The sequence below is a fragment of the Rosa rugosa genome, chromosome 2 (genome assembly GCF_958449725.1).
Source record: "Rosa rugosa chromosome 2, drRosRugo1.1, whole genome shotgun sequence".
NCBI lineage: Eukaryota > Viridiplantae > Streptophyta > Magnoliopsida > Rosales > Rosaceae > Rosa > Rosa rugosa.
This window is the reverse complement of record NC_084821.1, coordinates 2,306,286-2,329,943: the sequence shown is the minus strand read 5'-3', so window position 1 is coordinate 2,329,943 and position 23,658 is coordinate 2,306,286. Positions and strand designations below refer to the sequence as shown.

The 23,658-nt window shown below is 38.5% G+C and overlaps 1 protein-coding gene and 2 long non-coding RNA genes across 4 annotated transcripts; 2 read left to right on the top strand and 1 right to left on the bottom strand.

Moving 5' to 3' along the window:
* The first annotated feature begins 541 nt into the window (after positions 1 to 541).
* On the top strand, positions 542 to 1,745 carry LOC133728123 (uncharacterized). The gene is made up of 2 exons (XR_009855633.1): positions 542 to 591; positions 1,517 to 1,745. It is a non-coding gene; the product is annotated as an uncharacterized LOC133728123 (long non-coding RNA).
* A 6,339-nt stretch (positions 1,746 to 8,084) lies between these two features.
* Positions 8,085 to 9,288, top strand: LOC133728748 (uncharacterized). The gene is made up of 2 exons (XR_009855983.1): positions 8,085 to 8,134; positions 9,060 to 9,288. It is a non-coding gene; the product is annotated as an uncharacterized LOC133728748 (long non-coding RNA).
* Positions 9,289 to 11,926: 2,638 nt separating this feature from the next.
* On the bottom strand, positions 11,927 to 19,035 carry LOC133731994 (putative E3 ubiquitin-protein ligase LIN-2). Of its 2 annotated transcripts, none has more exons than XM_062159450.1 (9): positions 18,595 to 19,035; positions 16,157 to 18,041; positions 15,579 to 15,815; positions 15,465 to 15,492; positions 14,727 to 15,369; positions 14,298 to 14,442; positions 13,270 to 13,533; positions 12,497 to 12,806; positions 11,927 to 12,373 (listed from the first exon to the last, which is right to left on the bottom strand). In XM_062159450.1, the coding sequence occupies exons 2-9, from the start codon at positions 17,999 to 18,001 to the stop codon at positions 12,255 to 12,257; spliced, it is 3,591 nt and encodes a 1,196-aa protein (XP_062015434.1). In that variant the 5' UTR covers positions 18,002 to 18,041; positions 18,595 to 19,035; the 3' UTR covers positions 11,927 to 12,254. The 2 variants fall into 2 exon arrangements, with proteins under 2 accessions (XP_062015434.1, XP_062015435.1); XM_062159451.1 differs by lacking the exon at positions 18,595 to 19,035 and adding an exon at positions 18,493 to 18,559.
* Positions 19,036 to 23,658: the final 4,623 nt, after the last annotated feature.

Below are 23,658 nucleotides of genomic sequence, written 5' to 3'. Positions count from 1 at the left end.
GGGGTCAAAAATATAGTTTCTGTACATTTTCAGATTCTATATTTCAATACGATCATTTTGATATATTATACGCAATTTTTGGATATCGTATGATTAAGTTATGAATTTTTAAGTTTAGAGCGATTTCGATCGTTAGATTTGTGATCTGTGAAGTTAGGACCGTCAGATGGACTTGTAGTTTTGATATGATGATCTTATGACTGTCCCAGTGGCTTTGTGTGGTCATGGGCGAAGATCCGACCGTTGGATCTTCGTATAAATGCAAAACAGTGATTAGGGAGGCGATTCGTGAGAATCCGTCCGTCGGATTTTCGTATAAATTTGTGAAGATGTTAGTAAGGACGATTCAGGAAGATCCGACCGTTGGATCTTCGTGATGATTTTTGGAGGGTGATCCTAAGGGCGATCCGTGAGGATCCGACCGTTGGATCATCATTTAATTTCGATCCGACCGTTGGATTGTCGTTTGAATATGTTTTTGAGTTATTGGCTAAGTTAAGGTCATGTGTGATTAGGTGATTAACGGTCTTCCTTGGGTGAGCGATTTCGGTGTGTATTGTGTTGAATTGAAGACGCAGCGGGAATATCGAGGTGAGTAAATCGCACATGGTTCATTCACGAACCGAAATTCGGTGATTTTATTTAATTGAGAAATTGTGGAAATTGTTTTACGAAAATAAATATTTGTTTTAAATTATATGGACTTGATCGACTACGGTCCATAGGTAAGTAAAATGTATTTAAACTATAAAAATGAATTTCTAGATTTTATTGCATGTGAACTATAGTTGGTATTAGTGGTCACTCTTGTGTGGGTGACTACGTATATATATATTTACGTGGAATATATATTGGATGGTGTGATTTACTGAGTTATATTTTGAGCATTACCCTTGGAATATGTGATTTATCTTAGATGTTGTGTTGTCTATGATAATGGGTAATTGAGTAAAGTGCGATAGTTGAGTCGTTGAGATGAATTAAATAAGGAGTCGAGTGAATTGAGAAAAGCAGTCATTCGTAAGGTGAACCTTGGCCCAGGTGACACTTTACGATACAGTTAGAGCTCTAGTCTGTCTGCCGTCATACTGCTTGGGGGATAAACGAGTTATCATATGCCCTTGGGTATGACATGACATACTGAATGGGGTGATTAATATAATTAATCATAAGCCTGTAAGTATGATATACTGAATGGGGTGATTAATATAATTAATCATAAGCCTGTAAGTATAATATACTGCATGGGATGATTTATATAAATAAATCATAAGCCTGTGAGTATATATTGAGTAAGAAGTTGTTTATTATTGAGTAGTTATGATGAGATGTGAGTTGATTGATGCTTGAAGTGATGTTGTACACTTCAATTCTTATGCAAAACAAAATTAAAATGTGCTTGAGTTGATTGTGTTACTTTAAATCGTGCAATCCTTTCATTTACTCATACGAGCTTTGCAAAAAGCTTACCGGGTTTGTATTGTTGCAATCCCGGTACACTATTCAAACGGTGTAGCGGGTAATCCTGCAGGTCAGGAGAATCAGGGCGGTGATCGAGCGGGTTAGAGTATTTGTTATAGTTTTACAGCATTTGTAATAGTGAGGTGAGTTAAGCTCATTGAGCCTTACAATTTGATTTGGTGAGAGTGTGTTGTAATAATTAACTTGAGGATTTGATTTATTGTAATATTGAGAGGTGTGAAGTGTGGTTGTTTGTGAGAAAAAAATTCAGGACGTTTATTCTATTAAGTTGTATAATTCATGTTTCGGATTTTAATTGTATTTAAAATTCGGGGCGTGACAGTTTGGTATCAGAGCGTAAGGTGCATATTTGGTGATGTGTCAATACCTTCCGAGTGATGGCCCGGCTGCAGCGGATCCCCATCGTGTGCTCTTCGGTATTGGCTAAGTCATTGGGTATGCGTGAGTGTTGGGAGTTGTTTAGGCCGCTAGGTCGTTTTAGGAACGTGAATACCTTCCCTATAGTATTGACTTGGTTAATATGAATTTGTATTTGACTTATACTGTGTTTTAAGTGTTATACAAGTATTAGCCAAGCATACTATACTCCTTAGGTGATGGATATTCGAAGGGGTTGTACTTAGAACCTTACAGTTGTCTTGTAGGTTCGTATGGGAATAAGTTCAGTGGCCGCGAGTTACAATCCTTGAGGAATAGGAACCTCTTGATTCAACTCTGTTAAGTCAACGAGGATTGTTTTATGGAAATGAGGTTCTTTTGATTGTTGAAGTGTTTGGTTGAAGGCATGATGTGGATCTATGCACGTACCTAGGTTGGATACGAGTATAAATTGATAGAGATTTTTCCTTCTTAAGTTGGATATACAAATGTTTTTGGATGGGATGTACGTATCAAGGATTAAATATCTTGTTTTGTAATGAGATGTCCTTGTGGAGTTGGTTAGTAGGGTTGAGGTTAGGGAAGAAATTATTGCGGTTACTTCTTCCTTGTGCTTGTAAGTTGTTAAGCAGGGTTTAAGGTGCGAGACAAGAATTTTATTTTGTGCTCGATGGTTAGAGATGAGAGACCATTGTTTTGGGTTGCCGTTGAGTACTATAATTCCTTCAGAATTAAGATTGTCGGTAGAATTGGAATTAGTAGTAGTTTTGGTGATTCGGAATTTGAATTGAGTTCGCGAGATGTGTTTTATATACGTGGTTGATGTTGCTTGCATCATTTTGGAACGATACGTTACGATTCACAAGGAAAACTGAATTTGAAATTTATTCATTTGAACACCATGGGTTGATGACCTGACCGTGACTTGTGAATATAGTTTTGTACAAGTGAATGAAATTAAATTTTGAGGCCTATGTATGGTGCAGGAAGAAGCATGGAGGACATGTTAGAGTCAGGCAAGGGTTTGCCTTTGGTGATTGATTTTAGGTGATATAGTTAAACGCAATTTCAGATATTGATTTTAGTGACTTTGTTAGGTATCCATAGTGGTTCAAGTGAATTACTATGTGATATGGAGTTTGATTCGATTTCTGAATCGCTAAATGTTAGGGATTGAATTGTGGTGAGTTTTTGTTGAAGCAATTGATAGATGGAATTATCGAGATTCTATAAGAGTTGTAAGAGTAACTCTAAAGACGTGGGTTTTTCCTAGCTAACTCAGGATGTGTTTAGCTTTATAAATCCCTAATCCTATCGATGAAATTGTTTGTGTTTGGTTTGACTCAGAGGATACTAGCTAGACCTCGATGCGACTTATTTGATTGTTGGATTCTTTTTGAGTGATTGTTTTTATTGCATCATTATGAAAGAAGTGTGCAGTAGAGTTGTTTATGGTTTTGAAAATAGTATTGGGTGACCAAGGTTCGATCCTTGGTGTTGTTGTTGGTTAAACAAAAAGAAAAGAAAACATGCACACCATCTTATTGATTTTATATTACAAAAAAAAAAAAAAAAAAAAAAAAAAAAACGAGGACTATGCTATACTAAGCCTAGTCAGCAGCTCCGGATGGATTTAGGCTGAGCTCAAGAGAAACGTTTGAGCCACTGTGGTAACCGCCTGAGCCACCAGAATAGTAACCAAAAGCGCTACCTTCCTCGGAAGTAGCCTTCAGGTTACCAAAGACGTCCTCGCCGTGCACAGGGAACAGAGGAAGAGTTTGAACCTCCTGGTGATCTCCTCCTCGTTGTTGCAGGGATGTTTGTCCTCCTGTTGTGCCAAAAGAGTTGTACTGGTATTAGTGTTGAAGTGTGAGGAAGAATACGAAACAAAATTTAAGTAAATAAATCCTTCATTACCAGTAGAATAGGTGGAACCAAAGTTGAGATCAATGGATCTACCATCATCAGTAGAACTAGTGGACCCAAAATTGATGTCAATGGATCCACCAGCTGGCCCAAAATTGATGTCGATGGATCCACCAGCACCAGTAGAACCAGTGGACCCAAAATTGAGATCAATGGATCCACCAGTACCAAGAGAACTAGTTTCCATGGGCACTGGAGCAGCCTGATTACACCTATTCATCTGCTTCTCTCGAGCCCTGACGTTCTGGAACCAAAAGTAAATGTTCTTACCCTCAACATGTCCATACTGGTTCAGCTGGAGGCAGATCTCGTGAATGTGCTCTGAAGTTGGGCACTTAAATCCCTTGACGTAGTAAAGATCCTTGAGGATTCTTATTTGTTCTGGAGTAGGAATCCACCTGGTACGGCTTCGCCAGAAATCCATGTTGGCACTACTTCCAGCTGCTTGGGTGTTTCCTCCCTCCTCTGTTGGTTGCTGTTGTTGTGGTTCCATTTGTTGCGGGGTTTGGAGCTCCATTAGTTGCAGAGTTCGTGGCTCTTGGGTCATGGAGTGAGAGGATGTGAAAATCGAGGAATACATGGTTTAGTGTTTGAGGGAGATTTTGTTAGAAGGATTGGAGTTGTTGAACTGGTGATTGGAGATCTGAGATTCTCAGAGGAAAGATGAGATCGAATCTTCAAATGGAAGAAAAGATCTGAGAAAGAAGGATTGAAGATTTGGAGGAAAAGATTGAAGATCTGAGAGTGAAAAACTGGGGATTTGAGAAGAGAAAGGCTGCAGAGTTGAGAGAGAAAGGCTTGAGCTCGGAAGAAAATTTCTTTTCCTTTGGAGTGAACAGTCGCGTCTCCAGAATGCACCTATTTATAGAACAAGGTGAGCAGATCTCTACCGTTGGATGAACGATCTCAGAATTTGAATCCACGCGTTGGATTAAAGTCGCCCCGAAACCCGGAAAAGCTGTTGGCGCGTGGAGAGAGTGTAAGGGGACCGAGGGAATCTCGAGGCGCTGTGGCAGACAGCTGTAGCCGAAAGCAGATTTGACTGCCGTAAATCACGGAAGGGATAAGCCGTGACACAAGTGGGCCGTACTTGGGCCTGTCTCGGATCAAGGCATCACTGTAGCTGTGGGTGGAGGCCTGATGGGCCGAGTTTCAGAAACAGTTTTGGACATGATGGGCCGAGTTTCTGAAACAGTTTTGGATGAGTTGGGCCGGATTTCTGTAACAGTTTTGGATACGTTGGGCTGGGTTTCTGCAACAGTCTTGGATGTTTTGGGCCGAATTGTTGAAACAGTTGAAACAGTTGGTTTAAATAAAAGGATTGGTATGGATAATAACGTGAGCAGCCGTGCTCGAGTGGTTGAGTGTAAAGTTCGTGTACAAGAGGTCTGAGGTTCGAACCTCGCCTCTCGTTTATTTTTATTATGTTCGTTTATGACATAATAAGTATAAAATTTGTACACATTATATTAAGCACAGCTTGTGCTCCAGTGGTTGGGGACAAAGGTTTCGTGCAGCAGGTTAAGGTTTCGAACCTTGCCTCCCCCTTTATTTTATTTATGTCGCCTATGACATAATAAATATAACGCGTGTGCATATATTAATGAAAGCAGCTCTTGCTTCAGTGGTTGGGAGCAAAACCTTCGTGTTTGAGGTTGGGGGCTCGAACCTTACCTCCTACAAATATTTTTGGATCTCGTATATGCTTGATATACGGACGTATATACGGTATGTACGGTATACATACGTATATACAGTCTGTACGGTATGCATCCGTATATACAGTTGTACGGTAGGCATACGTATATACGGTCTGTACGGTATGCATACGTATATACGGTATGTACAATTTCATACCGTAGCCGAGCTGGAAGTTGGTGGGCCAATTGGTAGGCCCAAATAGTAAGCCCAAATGGTAGGCCGAATGTTAAGCTCAAATGGAAGCCCAACGTTCAGCCCAAATGGTCAGCCTAAATGGCCGGTTCAAATGCTTAGCCCAAGGATTGGGCAAGCCCAAACTATCATCATTGGAGTGAACACGTACTAGTGGACCCTCCCAGAGCCCACAAGAAGGCCAAGTGGCCCATGATAAATAACCCATGATAAATAAGAAGATGTTGTGGAGGCGTTTAACCTTCTTTAAATTATGAGTGTAGTGAAGCATTGTTCTTCTACACATTATTTTGTGTGGTTAAGTTTGACTAATATTTGTAGTTAAACTTTTGCCTGTGATTCTTGTTCTGGAATGGTTGTGGATGGTTAGTTGTGTGATGTATGCCTCATGGTTGAGGAGATTGTGTGGGTTAGCCAAGGCTACACCTTATCGTGATTGTGTTATGAGATGATATAACACTTGTTGAGTAGTGATACGTGACTCATTACTATTATGATTGAGTTTCTATGTGGTGATTTGTGAAGTGATGAATTGATTTAGTTACCATTGAGATATGACCCTTGTGGTTAGAACTGTTCGTATCTGGGATAGTTCTACGAAGAGATTTCGTAAGAAGGAGGTTGATCTTGTGAAGGTGCTGTGGAGTCATCATGACGAGGGTGATGCATCATGGGAGTTAGAGTCTGACATGAGAGCGAAGTATCCACAGCTCTTTGTGGAATTAGGTGCTTGAATTTCGGGACGAAATTCCTTTAAGGGGGGTAGATTGTAATAACCTCGTTAGAGGAATTGTACGAAACTCGTCGGAGGAATAATACGAACCTCGATAGAGGAATAATACCATCTCGTGAAAGAATCAAAGACAAACATTTCACCCTTCCTTTAGTTTTCTCACCCCTCCCTTTAGCTGTAACGGTCCTCCTCTTGTCGGAGAGCCATCATTCTGTTTCTTTTTTTCATTTCTCTATCGACCTCTCTCTCACTCTCTCTCGTCCGAAAGCATCCAAGAACAGAGCAAACTTCTCCAAGCTCGTTCTCGCTCCATAGGCCATCGATCGACCCTAGACCACGTCCCACGCCTTCACTTCTTCCTTGCGCAGCTGCCGGTGGTAGCCTTTCGCCGGCTCTTGAACCGTACACGACGGTGGAACACGAGGCCGGTTTGAGCTCATTTTGGTTCCAAGCTTGATATCTCAAGCTACCGGCCATCAATCCTCACCAAACTTCATCCACGAGCTCGCCTCAACTTCCTGAAGCTCCCAGAAGTAACCTTGCACGTCGGCGTGGCTTGTGGTGGCGACTGGAAGCTCAACCCGACCTAGATCGAAACTGGACTGTGGAGCTCGATATCTCGAGTTGTAGAGCTTTGTTTTGAGTGATTCTTGATCCAGTGAGTTCTCCTTGAGTTTCTTAACAACACTTCAGAAGGGATCGAAGCGAGAAATTGAAGTTTTTACGTCGGAATTCAAGCTCGCCGGATTCTGGAAATTTTCCGGCCACCGACGCTTTCGATCAAGATATCTCGAGCTGTAGAGCTTCGTTTTGAGTGATTCTTGAACCAGTGAGTTCGTCTTTAAGTTCTGAACAAGTCTCCTGAAGGAATCGAAGCGAAAGGAGGACATTTTTACGTTGATCGGAGCTTCGCCGACTTCTGCAAATTCTCGCCGGTTTCTGGAAAAAATTCCGGCCACCTCGACTGTTTTAGGTAATTTCAACCACTTCCGGTCATTTTCAGCTTACATGGTAGTTATGAAAGTTGTTAAGCATGATGAGAGGAAGAAGAGCAGCCCGGCCCCGACACCATTGGTGGTGGTCGGCGGCGGCTCTGCCACTAACTCCGGCGGCCCTTTCCGGCCACCTCCGGGGGTCAAAAATATAGTTTCTGTACATTTTCAGATTCTATATTTCAATACGATCATTTTGATATATTATACGCAATTTTTGGATATCGTATGATTAAGTTATGAATTTTTAAGTTTAGAGCGATTTCGATCGTTAGATTTGTGATCTGTGAAGTTAGGACCGTCAGATGGACTTGTAGTTTTGATATGATGATCTTATGACTGTCCCAGTGGCTTTGTGTGGTCATGGGCGAAGATCCGACCGTTGGATCTTCGTATAAATGCAAAACAGTGATTAGGGAGGCGATTCGTGAGAATCCGTCCGTCGGATTTTCGTATAAATTTGTGAAGATGTTAGTAAGGACGATTCAGGAAGATCCGACCGTTGGATCTTCGTGATGATTTTTGGAGGGTGATCCTAAGGGCGATCCGTGAGGATCCGACCGTTGGATCATCATTTAATTTCGATCCGACCGTTGGATTGTCGTTTGAATATGTTTTTGAGTTATTGGCTAAGTTAAGGTCATGTGTGATTAGGTGATTAACGGTCTTCCTTGGGTGAGCGATTTCGGTGTGTATTGTGTTGAATTGAAGACGCAGCGGGAATATCGAGGTGAGTAAATCGCACATGGTTCATTCACGAACCGAAATTCGGTGATTTTATTTAATTGAGAAATTGTGGAAATTGTTTTACGAAAATAAATATTTGTTTTAAATTATATGGACTTGATCGACTACGGTCCATAGGTAAGTAAAATGTATTTAAACTATAAAAATGAATTTCTAGATTTTATTGCATGTGAACTATAGTTGGTATTAGTGGTCACTCTTGTGTGGGTGACTACGTATATATATATTTACGTGGAATATATATTGGATGGTGTGATTTACTGAGTTATATTTTGAGCATTACCCTTGGAATATGTGATTTATCTTAGATGTTGTGTTGTCTATGATAATGGGTAATTGAGTAAAGTGCGATAGTTGAGTCGTTGAGATGAATTAAATAAGGAGTCGAGTGAATTGAGAAAAGCAGTCATTCGTAAGGTGAACCTTGGCCCAGGTGACACTTTACGATACAGTTAGAGCTCTAGTCTGTCTGCCGTCATACTGCTTGGGGGATAAACGAGTTATCATATGCCCTTGGGTATGACATGACATACTGAATGGGGTGATTAATATAATTAATCATAAGCCTGTAAGTATGATATACTGAATGGGGTGATTAATATAATTAATCATAAGCCTGTAAGTATAATATACTGCATGGGATGATTTATATAAATAAATCATAAGCCTGTGAGTATATATTGAGTAAGAAGTTGTTTATTATTGAGTAGTTATGATGAGATGTGAGTTGATTGATGCTTGAAGTGATGTTGTACACTTCAATTCTTATGCAAAACAAAATTAAAATGTGCTTGAGTTGATTGTGTTACTTTAAATCGTGCAATCCTTTCATTTACTCATACGAGCTTTGCAAAAAGCTTACCGGGTTTGTATTGTTGCAATCCCGGTACACTATTCAAACGGTGTAGCGGGTAATCCTGCAGGTCAGGAGAATCAGGGCGGTGATCGAGCGGGTTAGAGTATTTGTTATAGTTTTACAGCATTTGTAATAGTGAGGTGAGTTAAGCTCATTGAGCCTTACAATTTGATTTGGTGAGAGTGTGTTGTAATAATTAACTTGAGGATTTGATTTATTGTAATATTGAGAGGTGTGAAGTGTGGTTGTTTGTGAGAAAAAAATTCAGGACGTTTATTCTATTAAGTTGTATAATTCATGTTTCGGATTTTAATTGTATTTAAAATTCGGGGCGTGACATATCGAACCACGCTCCGTTGATGATGAATGCTAACGTAGAAAAATTGGCCTAAATGGAAAGATACGATCCAGGTTAAGTTGGATTCTCTAACGAAGAGGAAGGTTTTCCGAGCCAGTGTTGCCAACACCCCTGACATAAAACATGTTGACTAATGGGTCTTCATTAGAAAGCGTGATGAGAAAAAGATATGGTAATCTCACCTTATGGCGCAAGGCTTCTCACAAACGCCCTGGAATCGACTATGATGAGACATATTCTCTCGTAATGGATGTCATTGCACTCTACTACCTTGTCAGTTTGGTAGTTTCCGAATAACTGAACATGCAGCTTACGAATGTGGTCGCTACGTATCTTTATGAGGATCTAGATACGGAATATACATGAAGGTTCCTGGTAGACTTCATTTACCCCAAGTCAAGTGGCTCTAGATCACGGAGCGCGTTTGCAATGAGGTTGAAACGCTCACTAAAGTGACTACTTAATTGGGAAGGGATATGTAAATGCCCTCGCGTTTCTAAGACAAGTTTCAGATTCTATCGCTGTAACGTCCTGTATCTCAATTGACCGGTTTACTAGTCATTTGGACGGTAAACGACAATTTCTTTCACTTTTACTGTCGTTTCAGTACTTTTAGTGGACCCAAAAAGTTGACTTTTTGTTCGTGTCAGTTTTTTAGAAAATTTTCTTCAGGAAAGTTGTAGAAAACATTAAACCGAGTCTGTGGATATGTGGTACGTTTAAATCGAAGTTCGTATGTTAAAGTTATGATCGAAAAACTAAAGTTACTGTTCATGGTAATTTTGTATAAAAAGAGAAAGTTAATGTGGTAGGTTTCCATTTCCGGAAAACCGACTGCGGTAACTCTCTCTCTCCTCCCTTGCGCTCTCTCTCTCTCTTCGGGTGTTTCAGTTTTTTCTAGTGTTTCTTCGCCGTCTGGCCACCTGACGGCATGCCACTGGTCACTTTAGAACCGCCTCCTCCTGCTGCACACGCCTATAGTGGTGAATCACGGCGGATTGGCCAGAAAAGAGGGGATCGAACCCAAAACCGATCACTGTAGCAGTTTACTTCAAACTGCGATTTCTTCCGATTCTGGCCACCATCTTCGACAAAACCAGTCATTTTGGAAAGCCCATCCTTCGCTAATAAATCCCTCCAAGTCTCTAGCTTGCAACAATTCGAAGCGTGGAGGACGAATCGAAGATTTTACTGTTCAAATCGGCCCTTTTCCGATCAAGCTCGATTTCCGGCCAACCAATGTATTTCTAGGCTTTGTTGTAGTTGAGATGATCATGTTGATTAAATTGAGTGACCTAGATCGGAGTTGGCCCGCCCAAGCGTCGCCACTTTTGGTGGCGCATGGAGGCACATAGGGCCGATTCTAGTTTTCTGTTTTGGCTAGTTAAGTTGGTTGTGAGTTGTAGAACTTGTAAATATGAATCTTGTGGAAATTGGAGAAGTTTGTTATCGATTTCGATTTCTCCGAAGTGTGGAGTTTTGATTATTGAATTATGAGAACCCGACTATCAGATTTCTCTCGATTCTGCCCTAGAACCTTTAAATTAACGAATTGTTGTTAGTGGTGAAGTTTAGGTTAAATCCGAGGAGGAATGGAGATGATGAGTTACGAGGGATTTTTGGGTTTCGTCTTAGAATTGTACTTAACTTTCAAGTTGTTGTTTACAGAATATAATTTTGTACAGAACGAGGTATCGACCCATCGCTCAACGAGTATCCTTACTCTTGGGTACCACATTAGCTGTATACTGTGAGTGGACCTTTGATTTTAAATGATGCATGCGAATATTTTCTGAATGAGTGATTTATTCATTTATCGTTTTATTTATCAAGCACATTATTTGGTTTTGGATTATAATTTTGGCATTGATTGGTTTTCCATCATGATTTTCGAAATGAGTTTGCGATACTCGGATTTGGATTTATGTTTTATAATGATTTTCGATGAGTCATTTTCTGAGGTGATTTCCAGAATTAAACATTATATTTTATTCGTCGATTTTGAGATTTTTTGAAAGGCTTTCGAAAATGGGATTTTCGAGGAAATTATATTCATCTATTAATTCTCACTTATTTGTTGATGGATTTGGGAATATTCTTTTGACGTGTGGGATACGTCGTTGATTTATTTGATTATCATGAGATTCTCCGAGTACGGTTGGGAATCTTACTCGTGCTTTTATTTGCGAGATTTTGGAGAAGTCTTATTGGTTTTCGGTGTTCGTATGATTTTACTCCATCATACCTATACTAGGTCGTTTTATTTTATTGCTAGCTAGCCTGTTAGTACTCCTCCCCATATACTATGTGTTTGTGGGTGAGTTGAGCAAAAAGCATGGGATGCTCAAGAGCTTGGGAGGCTCCGACCCGAGCCTGGGAGGCTGCCTTACTCGTATGGTGATAACTTCTTCCCCATACTCTACTGTTACTTGACTAGCGGGGCTAGTCCGTTGTCTCTTAACCAGCGGGGTTGGTATATTTTCACGAGTTTTCAAGCTTAAAGAAATGTGTTTTATAATTGTTGCATGCATTGGGTTTTAAAAGAAATAAACGTGGGAAAGTATAAAATCTCTTTTCTTTACAAATACTTATTTTTTGTCCATTCACGCTAACGTTTTTATGTGCTTTCCCCCTAGGCCTTTCTATTTCAAATGCCCAGTTTGCAGAGTAGCTGGTTCGGCATAGTAGGATTCGGGGCATAGCATCTGCCGCTGTTGTATTTCATATTGTAGGTTACTAGACTTAATATGGTTCTTTCCTCTAGAATTTTCAATTTTTCTTCTATTCAGAAATCCAGGAGATACTGAAGCTTCTGATTACTTCAAGTAGATGCCTGTAAATTGTAACGTGGCAGTGAATAATTCAGACCGGCATATCTTTCTTACCGGTCTAAAGATTGTGTCCAGAAATGATGGCATATAACACTTTTGCACTCCATGTTACTTCAGCAAGGTTTTGTAGAGGAATTGAAATATCTTCTGTGCTTTCCATCAAAAGCACCCTGCACTCTGCAGGAGACGAGCAAACATTGTACATTCAGTAAATTAATAGGAACACAGATGCTTAAATTTGTTAATTATTTTCTGATGTAACCGTTTTGGGGAAATTAAGTTAATGTCGCAGGGGCCTACCGGAGATTTTGCTGAAGTTGAGCAGAGACATTGAAGCAAGAATTTTGTGCTCAACGTGCTCACTGTTCTTCAGGTTTTCCTTCAGTGGAGGAATGAGAGATGAGAAGGCTAAGAGCTGAAACTCGGAATCAGATAGTGAAGTAAGTGCTCGGCTCAACCATTCTGCAGTGATTAGGCACATCCTGACCAAATTCGAGTGTTCTGACCCTAGACACTTTGAAAGGACTTCTAAAATTGATTTTTTTCCATATCCAAGCAGTGTGATTGTCAAGTACCTCAACCAATATTCAGTCAAATTTTCTTCATCATCCTGTATTTAGCAGCATCAAACAGGTAATTAGAATCTAATCAAATTAGTAAAGTCACAGAAGTTAAAATTTAAGGTTCTCATCACTTCGGAAAAAGGAAAAATAAAAAAAGCACGCTCGAAATTTTAGAGAAGATATATGTGATCATATGATCAAAGAAATTCTAATCAGGAAAATGTGCAGAAAATTAGATTAGAGACACTAGTTCTTAACAAAACAAACTGAACTGAACTGAACTTTCAGCCTCATTCTTATAACCAAATAGAAGAAGGGGGAAAATATACAAGGGATAAAACCTAATGATGCTAAAAATGAACAGTACCCTAATAATAAAACTTATAAACAATTGGCCTATATCCTGTAACCCTAGTACCATGGTATGAATGGAGATAGGAAATTCGCTGCAAGTATCAATTGCTAATGAAGCTGACAAAGGAAATAGAGAATATGGGAATTCAAATGTACCGATGGATATCTGTCACTAGCTAGTGAACCGTCTTCATTGTCAACCGAATTCACTTCACCATTACCATTAGGATTTGCTTCCTCTGTTATCCACTTTTCTGACAACAATTTTCCAGAGATAGAGAAATGCATTCCCAAGATAAGAAGCGCTTTGCAGCAATTCTCTCGGACATTCACATCAGTTAAGCTGCAATCAAGACATTCGGCAAGGGCATCAACTGCTTCCGATCTATGTATGCTATACTCTTGAGGTTTAATTGATACCTGTAACATATGGTTGTCTTAGTAACATACATTTTAATGCTTAAAAGAGTTAAATACATTATCTTCGAATGACCAGAAATAAATGCCATGTGATTTTATTAGAATTTGTGTAATGAAAACATGAATGGGTTGAGCACTTGATGCCAGTTCGAGATTATGTTTTTGCCAACCAGTATGTGCTAGAAAAATTATTGATAAGCAGATCTAACAAATTGTTTGATTTGAAGTAACATCATATCTCTGCCATTCTACAACTAAAATAGATCTTACATATGACATTATTCACTGCTCAACTGAATTAGTCCAGAAAATAAATTAAAAGAGATATAACAACGGATTTATACTTAAGATCTAGAATCAGTTACTGGTATCTGCAGCATTAAGCATTTTTTGACTTTGTCAAGGGGAACCCAAAGGCTTCCTAAGCCCAAGATAAACCCCTTCGGCGCATGTGAAATGCTCCAACTGTGCATTGCAGCACAGTGCCTCGCCACTTTGACAGCTTCGGGGTTCGAACCTAGGTTGGGGAGCACACCCAACTAGGCAAGAACCACTAAGCCACTTGCAGTGGTTAAGCATTAAGCATGAATGAACTCATATTGCTAAAAAGTGACTAAAATTTTCAGACAATTGTACTTTCATATTGACTGGGTCAGGGTTTGTAGGTGGCACTGCTGATGCAAAGAAAGGGTGCAATAAAGTGGCATACTATCTGAATAAATGGAGAAAATAAGGATGAAAAGTTTTGGAAAATTTCTGTATACCAAAATATCTAGGTAGAACAAAAGCACAGCGGCCAGGGGCCTTTGGTTGGGTAAAGAACTCTGGATATGCTCATGCAAAATGGCCATTGTATTCACCATCCCTTCATTCTGCAAGCCAGTGAGAAATAATGAAACATCTTTCTTCCTGCAATGACGACAAAAATAACATGGTTTAGTGGTGATTGCTTCAATACCCAAATAACCAATGAGAATTAATTGTTTTGATAGCAAATCCAACCCTTGCAGATTCATTATTGAATACTTTCTTATATCTTTTACATTCAAGTCAAGAAGAAAAAAGGCAACAGATGTGTTGTTTCCCCTGAACCAAAAGCTGCATGTTTTTTCATGTTTCAAAGATGAATGATTGAATTTAAAAGAGAAAATGACTTAGTACATCATTTGTTACCCAAAATTGGTATATCCCACCTCTTCAAGCAGATGAGTTCTGTCATCAACAACACTGCATTTGTTCTTATTTTAACCTCTTTTCCCTGAAGCAGCTCCACGAGGCACTGTTTGTTGATGCTGCTTGCAATTAGATTCCTACAATCTGCATCTGCCTTTATGCAACAGGCAAAGAGTGCTGCTACACGTGATTTCTCTTCCTCCTTTCCTACTTCAAACCGTTGAAGAAGAAACTGCAAGCATCCAAGAGAGATAAGATGTCTGGCATTTGCTGTTCTTTCCTTTTTGCTGAAACAAGTGAGAAGCTGCTCTAGCACAAAAATAATTGTTTCGTCATAGTGTTTGGATCCAACTCTCCCTGAGGTCCCCACTACATGAGAGGCATAAGCTAAGAGTTGCCTAGAATGTTCAGACTTCCAACTACGAATCACACGCTTTAAGATTAAATTTGTAAGAGGTACTGCTAGAGATTCCAAAGCTTTTCCTGTCACAGGACATGTTCTGTTTCCCTCATCAAACCATGCCCTGATGGCTGACCGCTCAAAGGTTTGGCCAGTCTCTAGAGTCACTGGATCTTCAAACAACTCCCCACTTAGAGGGCAGAGGAAGTCCTGGGGAATACTTGATGAATCAATTCCTTCTTCAACATAACTTCCATGCAACTCTGTGCCAAGTGAATGTAAAATATGAGTAACACTGTAACACATCAATAAGTGCATTTACAAAATGATAGTATCTTAGGTGTTCCTTTTGGCTCACCTTCAGAAGAAGAACTTGCTTTGACTGGCTGCAATTAGAGAGAGACAATGTTAAATACCATACACTAGAAAATGGCATTCTTCAAAGTTAAAGAATCTAGAGAGAATTAAGTACATTTATGATAGAACTGGTAATTGATGCTTGACTAGAATTCGAAACAGTGGAGGTTGATTTTCTAATCCCTTTTGGAGTAAGCTCCTTTTCTTTGGGAGCTGGTTGATGTAGCATCTTGGTGCTTTCTGTATTTTCTCTAGAAATTTCACCAAATTGGTCATTGAGGTCACTTTCTGGTGGATCAATGTCTCCAAAACAACTCCATTGTTGCTCAGGTGCCATTGAGAGTCCATTTTCCTACAGAAATGCTACAGAGCATGAGATCCAATATGTTTAGAGGACTACATACGATCAAGATACTCTCAAGATACTCAATTAGAGGACTATTATTTATATTTATGTACCACAGAACTAACAAATTCATATAAGTAGTTGTCAAAAGTTACCAAGATTCAAGGTTGGATTTCAGTCAAATATATCTTCATGGTATATTTGGGATCAATGCTAGATAGCTAAGCTTTCATAAAGCTTTATATGTTCAAGAGAAAATTAACAGGTAGCACTGCTAACATAGAATAGGCAACTTGTTGGGTGCATTGGGAAAATAATTAATTCAGGAAAAAAAAAAATTTACTTACAACAAGGAATTCATCTTCTAGTGCAGTCTGAGTGGAATCTTCTTCAATGTCTCGATACCCATATTGAGTTGCTTCACCAGAGTACGGTCTTTTTTGTTCAACAACAACTGAACCATCAGGAGTTCTCATACAATCTTCAAAGCTTTCAATCTCTCCATCGTCTTCAACTTCATACAATTCGGTTTTACTTGCGCGGCCAAACACTGCATCATACAATTTTTTGCTGACCATTGATTGCGGACCACCTGGACTAGCTATCTCTGAAGAATGACCATGAGAACCTCCCTGCTGAACTTGTCGAAGAGATAATGAAGGGATATGGATGGAAGGAATGCTAGGAGATTCAATTCCTTCTGTAAGCCAATCCTTGTAGTAAACTGCAAATTGGTAAGTCCCAGAGTCTAAAATATCATTGTACACCTTTCCTAAAAGCTTCAGTTTCCTTGGCCCATTGTGTGCATCTGCCAGAGAATCAGCCTCCTGATCATACCACACCTTTAAATGTGAAAGATGTGGAAGAAATAGATAGTCCCACAATTCAGGCAACAATATCGTTCTTGCAGTAAATGGTGAATCACAGAACACTTGCAGAACATGCTTTGCCGATACCCTGTCTTTCTTCAGTATCTTATACACCACACTGAGGTAGAGATGAGCACAAGCTGACAACCTACAATTAAAAACCCCCGATGTAAATCCGTCCTTCAAATCATCGGAGGTCAACCCTGTGATAACACTAAGCTGCAAAGAGGCTCTTCTTAGATCTTTTTCATTTGCAGACTCCTCAGCAGCCATTGCTATTGTTTCCATTGCTTCTTCCAGGTTTAGTATGACTTTGCTCTCAGCATGCTCTTCTTCCTGATCATTAGAGCTTAGAGAACTCAGGCAGTTATCTCTAAGTGCAATCCGGAACTCCTCCTCTTTGATAAAACGCTTAATATATCCACTTAATATGGAAACCATGGCCTTGATAGCAATTTCATCAAGAGCAGGTTTAGAAGCAGGATGTAAAACTTTATCACGCTTTTGGCTGCCGCTATAGTCAGAAGTTTTGCTGATTGATGAACCTCTCTTTAATCTGTCATGAGAGCTCGCACGCTGTTTCCTGCTTTTCCTGTTAACTTCACTAAAACTCAACACATGGTTAGTTGAACTGTTGCTGTGCCTCCTATCCTCCTCATTCAACTTCCTTAACCTCTCATCAAATCCTTCCTTTTCCATACTTCCAGTAGAATATTTACCGTTCCTTCCCTCTGACCTATACAACTCATTTGAATATATGTCCTTGTATTCTTCATCTTCAACCTCAACTATCTCAGTTTCCGGCTGATCCTCTGATAAATTGCTCTTTGAACTTCCAGCTTCCCACACTGATAAATTATTCTTCACACTTCTAGCTTCCCACACACTGGCATGACCTCTATCCGATAAATTACTCTTTAAACTTCTAGCTTCCCACACGCTAGCATTACCTCTCTCTGCTAAATTGCTATTTAAACTCCTAGCTTCCCACCCGCTAGTAGAACCTAGTCCTCCAAGTCTACTATTCCTAACTTCTTTCTTTGATCCTCCACTTACTTCATCTCTTCTAAGGAGATCATCTCTTAGTCCCCTCCTACCTCTAATGTCATCACCTGTCGGCACATCACCTTTTGTACCATTACGATTTACATCAGACCTCGTCCTCCCTGTCCTTATATCTCCTGACACTGAATGTCTCTTTGGTTGGTCTGGACTAAGGTGATGAGGCCTAGTTTCAGTCCTCAAGGAAGTCTTCGACCTTGCCCACAATTTTTTTCCTTTGAAACCATCTTCTGCAAGAAGGTCCTCCAGAGACGATGTCATATGTGGTGATACCAACACCCTTTCTACAGTAACAAGAGACCTTGAAAGCAGAATGAAAGAACAAAGATCAAATACTTTAAACTAAACCTCATCCTTTAGATACAAAAGCATGCACTAAACTACAAGAAAATGAAAAACACTGTAATTCATATTACCAATTAACCTCGACTTGTCCTTGCAAAAGTGGCTTGCAAGGGAAATGGAGCTCAAGAGTTCATATACTAGAGCAAGATGTTCTATCTTTGCAACAGGATTGTATAATCATGCAAAAGTTAACTTCTAAGAGAATGGTGAACATACAACAGTTAATTAATACGAGGCTAATCGGCCAGTGCGATCAAAATCCATTAGGAACAGATGCACAACAAAAGCAACATGTGCTTGGAACAAGGAACCATAATTGGAACAAGAAAAGAACCAGAGAGATATGAGACAAAATTCAACAGCTATGTCAATGCTAAAATTACTTTTTAAACACCAGAGTTTCATACCAAATTGAGCTAAAGCCGGAAACAAGATATATTAAACCACGAAAACAAAGTAACTCCAATCACCAATAACACAGAGACCCACAAAGACACCATTTTTCTCACCTTGAACCTCTTTATAACAAACTGTGGCTTCTTCTGGAAACTTCACGCAAAACCCAGTTGCCAAAACGTCAGAGGCATTTGATTAAACACCTTGAGGGCAATCAAACAGGGTCGGCAGTAAAACAAGAAACCAAAGAATAAAAAGATTTGGGTTTGATTAAAAACAAAGAATATGGTGGGGAGGAATCTAAGGAAGGAAGAAGAAAGAGCAGGGCTTTGTCTATATAGGGAGTTGAAGACATGGGAAAAAAAACAAAACCAAAATAGTGAGAAAACGATGCAGAATGACTACAATAGGCAAGGAAGCAATGAATCAGTGAGGAAGAGAGTGACAAAAGAAACCTGACAAATGAAGAAAGATTTACAGAAGTAGTGAGACTGTTTCAAACTATCAAAGCGTGTTTCTTAGTATTTGCAGGCTTACTTGTGATTTCAAACTGTTTCAACTGCCGCCCCTTCTATCACTAGCTTAGCTAGCTAGCTTAGTTTTTTGGTTGGAAAAGAATGATTCTCATCATATGATTGGAGGATCACAATTGACTATTGGTTCATATTTTTAAATCCCAAAAATTACATATGATGACTATTGGCACATCATACATTCATATGTTTATGATTTTTTTTTTTAATAACATAAAATAACTAGTACAAATCCTTGCAAAACTGAACAATTTCAGAAAAGATTCAAAAAATTATTGGGTTTTTAAGTTAGGATGCTTGAGAGAGGATCAATATAAGTAGAGATCTCGTGTTCTCGTCTCAACTTAACGATATGTCATCATTATATGATATACAGATATAGTCGAGAAAATATTATCACTACACGCTTCTAAACTAGTATTTTATGTTTTTAGGTACTCACAAAAGTGTCAATTAAGTAACAAACTAAGAGTAAATATATCCTCCAGACCTCCACTAATAGTAGAAGTTTTTGTTACTTTTGAGAAACGTCGACACAAACAACAATAGAAATAAATAGCAAACGTTAAAAACCCAATATGTAGAGAAAATTCATGTCTGCACTCAATCTGTTTGATGAGGGTTGAAAACTCGAAGATTGTTTTTGAAAAATATCAATTTGAGGGAGTTGCTGAGGAAATCACTATTGTAGCTCTACCACAAAATGAAGGGTAAGATGTTAATTTACTCCTTGATATTTTTTTTTTTTGGTCTGAACTCCTTGATATAGTTAAAAGAAAAACAAAGAGCACTGCTCTTGGCCTTGACAGCAGTAGTAAAAGGCAAAGTTTGAGTGGACAAATCTTAAATTCCAATCTCATTTGACTCGAACAAAGATGATTTTAAAATGTTCTGCTACCAACCAAGACCTTATTTTATGAATGCATAAGTGAAAATGTGCCAAAATTTAAAACAAATCTATCAGTTAGACATCCACAATTTATTTCGTACTTTTATTTTCGCATGAATACGACTTGGTCTAACATTAGGGAGACTTAGTATTCCGTACGTAGATACCTACAAACTCCATCCATTTGTTTGCTCTTGAACTGTTGGCACTAGATTCCATTACCACTGAACAAGGATATGATCCAAGACTCCAAGTCAGGAAAGTGATGTAAAATACAAATAACAGGCAAACATTGAACATCACTGCCGCACGCAGAAAATGTGTGTTGCAAACTCCAAATGCAAACGGCTATTTGCATAATTGATTTTGTTAGGTGGTGTGCTAGGAACAAATTTCTTCTGTTCTACAACTTACCAAGGCATTAGTGTTCTCCTTGAGTTTTGAAAGGCTTTTAATACGGCAGAATCCATATATGGAGTTTCATCTGTAGGTGAAACTTCATAATATCTTTGACCTTTTCTTTGCTTGTAAAGCTGTCTTCTGTTTTACATTACCATTTCCCCCCTGGACAGTACTTTGTGTGATTGTTGATGTTTTGGCTATTAATTGCTAGACTTTTGTTTGTCTTGTGAGGCATCAAACATTACACTTGATGCTTGTAGGTTTTTAATGAAGGGTAAAGATCGAGAGCAAGTTTGACGGAAAATTTCATACTTGTACTCAATCTGTTTTCAAGTTTCTTTTCAACTGGGAAGCATCTCTTATAATCACAATTCAATGTGGGACAAACATTCTAAATTCCTAATCCTAATTTGATTAGGTAACTATTCCTAGTTTGTCGGCTCTGTTTCCCGGTCTCTTGTTGAAAGTTTGAAATTAAAATACCTAGGACTAAATGAGGCAAGAAGTGAAATGAGAAATTAATGACTTGTCTAATCAAGTGAATTGAACAGCCCTCTTCAGCAATGGTGTTCTGTGATGAAAAATTTGCTTGCACTCGCAGGCTGCCGGCAGTGTTGGATACTCCCGAAGAAATGCCTTGCTTGCGGGGAGCGAAAAATCTCAGACAACTCAAACAATGGAACCATATATAGAAGGACCCTCCAATAGCTAGTTTACACTATTAATTATGCAAAATTAGTTATATATGATTAAAATCTCATTTTAGCTACTCTATTGGAGATGCTCTAATGCTTAAAGTCTCTACTCATTTAGGGTGTTGATTTTCTGTTTGGGACCAAAATAAAGTACGTACGTAATTTATACATGAACTGTAGAAGATCAGTTATGTAACAGAATACATATTCTTTCACACGCACACATGCTTTTTCAGTGCATATAATCCCTCTCTTTTATCTTTCAGATGCTTGAATTAAAGCTTGGTGTTCCGCTGGTATAAGCTACTCTATTATTTGTTTTTCTCTTTTATTTTCGGTTTGAGATCTGTGAAATTTGATTTTGGTATATTTTTGTTGCTTGAATTTTTTATTTTAAGGAACAATGGTAGAGTCATTCAGAACTAACCTTGAGATCGTGCCGCCCACGCTCACCGAACTGACACCAATTCTTTGTACTGCTAATGAGGTCAAATGTTGCAAATCCCAGAGTTGCTTATCTTATTAGTTGTGCCACAGATTTTACTTAGAGAGGGTGAATTTATTTTACTTTTTACTGTGAAAGTGCATATTAACTTAAACTATTGTGGATGCTTTTAAGTAAATACAGATGGATTCTCTTTTGCACCATCAGCTTTTGAAAATTGAGTTGGCGGTTTATGTTATACTCCTGATTTTCTCAGTTAAATTTCATGTCTTTATATATACCTGGATTTCAGCAATCTATCTTATATCCACACAACATATGAGGTTAGTCTGTTCCATTTCCATACTATTACCTTCGTGGCCCTCTTCGCTAAAGAGGAAAAAAGAGAGTGCTTTTCCATAGTGCTGATATCCTCTTTAATGAGGCGAACATGAGATCTTTGATCTTCATTTCTATGTAGCTGTTCCTTGTTAATGTTCTCTGTTATGTGAGCAAGTTTTATCTACATTTCAGGATCATGATCTAACCCTCATGGCAAGGGTAAGAAAAAGTGATACAAAGGAAATGTCAAGCTTCTGTCAACATTATTACTCCTAAAATTTGCAAAATGCTGCTGATAGCACTGACCAGTGGGTTTGGGAGATAATCGAGTGTGTTAGGTGGTATGCTCAGAAAAGTTTTGTCTAAACATCGTCTGATGCAGGTTTTTCCTTCTTTACGTATATAGTGAACAACTTACCAAGGCATACTCAACTGTCAGTGATCTCCTTGAGGTTTTAAAGCCTGTTAATTAGTAACCAAGCATTTGCCAAAGTCGATTGTGAGGTGAAATTTCATCTCACCTCCGATTTCTGTTTCGTAAATTTTCTTTTTTTTCTTTGGCTGATGGGCAATGTTTAATTGATGTTGAAGTTTTAGCTACTGTAAAGATTAACTGCTAGTCTTTTGTTTTTGTCTTCTATGGCACTGAACATTGCTTTTGATGCTTGTGGGTTTTGGAAGCTCATGATAAACTTACCCAGGCATTAGACCAGACTCATATCTGATGATTTAAGAAACTTGATTTGTAAAAGTAATAAGTGGAAGAAGTTTATCCGTTTGGCCCTTGGTATCATCCAGATGATCTACTGGTAATTTCCTGTATATTTTGAATGTATAAAATATATTACGTACAGTTGGAACTTTCAATGGAATATATCTGTTTCAGTTTGTAAATCTACTGGTAATTTACTATATGTTTGAATGTACTATATATGATAGTTGCAATTTGCACTGGTTAATAGTACTGGGATTGTTGGATCTATATATGTCCGGGTTCCTCCGGTTAACTTTAGCTCTGCCGTCTAATATTTAGGTTCCTAATGTTCTAGCCTGTTTTCAGGCTCAGTAAAATCTCAGGACCAAGTTATGTTAAATAGGTGAGATAGTTATTGAAATTTGTGTGAAATGGGTAAAACTAACAACCTATTGGTAAATTATAATGTCAGCGTTGTAAAGGTCATGAGTTCGATTCTTACTAACATATATATGGGTGGAGTGGGCTAAGGGGTTTAAAAAAAAAATGCCGTAGATTTTTAATTTGTTCAAAAATACTAAGGCCTCATTTGGTTCGCAGAAAGGAAAGTAATTCTTTCGTGTTTCCCATGGAAAGGGAAATGAAATTTTCGAAGAACTTTTCATTCCAATATTTGGTACCATAAGAAAAGTTATTCGGAAAGTAGTTAAAAAGTTTATAATTAATGTGTTGTGAGTAATAAATGTAAAAAAAAAAAAAAAAAAAAAAGTTGGGGGGGGGGGGAATTATTCATTTGGAATATGGAAGGAAATATTTCCTCCCTTATTTTCCTTTGCTTCATGAAAGAATTTCATTTCCTTTTCCATCCCAAACGTAGGAAATGAACAAATTTCTTTTCTTGATGCTTACTTTCTGCGAACCAAACGAGGCCTGACTGTAATGTATTTCCGGCTTTACAGATAATGACTTAAGTTGATATTCGATATGTTCTTGATAGATTCATTTTTTAAGCTAGTCCGATAATGAAATTATATTTGATTAAACCTGTGTTTATTCCAATAATTTAACGCATTCTTAGATTCGGATTGTTTAGTTTATAAGCATGATCATAAAATATCAGATCCATCGTTTTATTTAAATTTGATTCACATGAGATTTCAATTGAGATCCAATTCATTAGGATATCTTACCAAAGTAC

Coding starts and splice junctions, on each gene's coding strand:
- LOC133731994 (XM_062159450.1), bottom strand. CDS start 18,001: ATGACATCGTCTCTGGAGGACCTTCTTGCAGAAGATGGTTTCAAAGGA. Junction 15,816..16,156: donor TAGAAGATGAATTCCTTGTT/GTAAGTAAATTT, acceptor GCATTTCTGTAG/GAAAATGGACTCTCAATGGC. Junction 12,807..13,269: donor CTAGTGACAGATATCCATCG/GTACATTTGAAT, acceptor TGCTAAATACAG/GATGATGAAGAAAATTTGAC.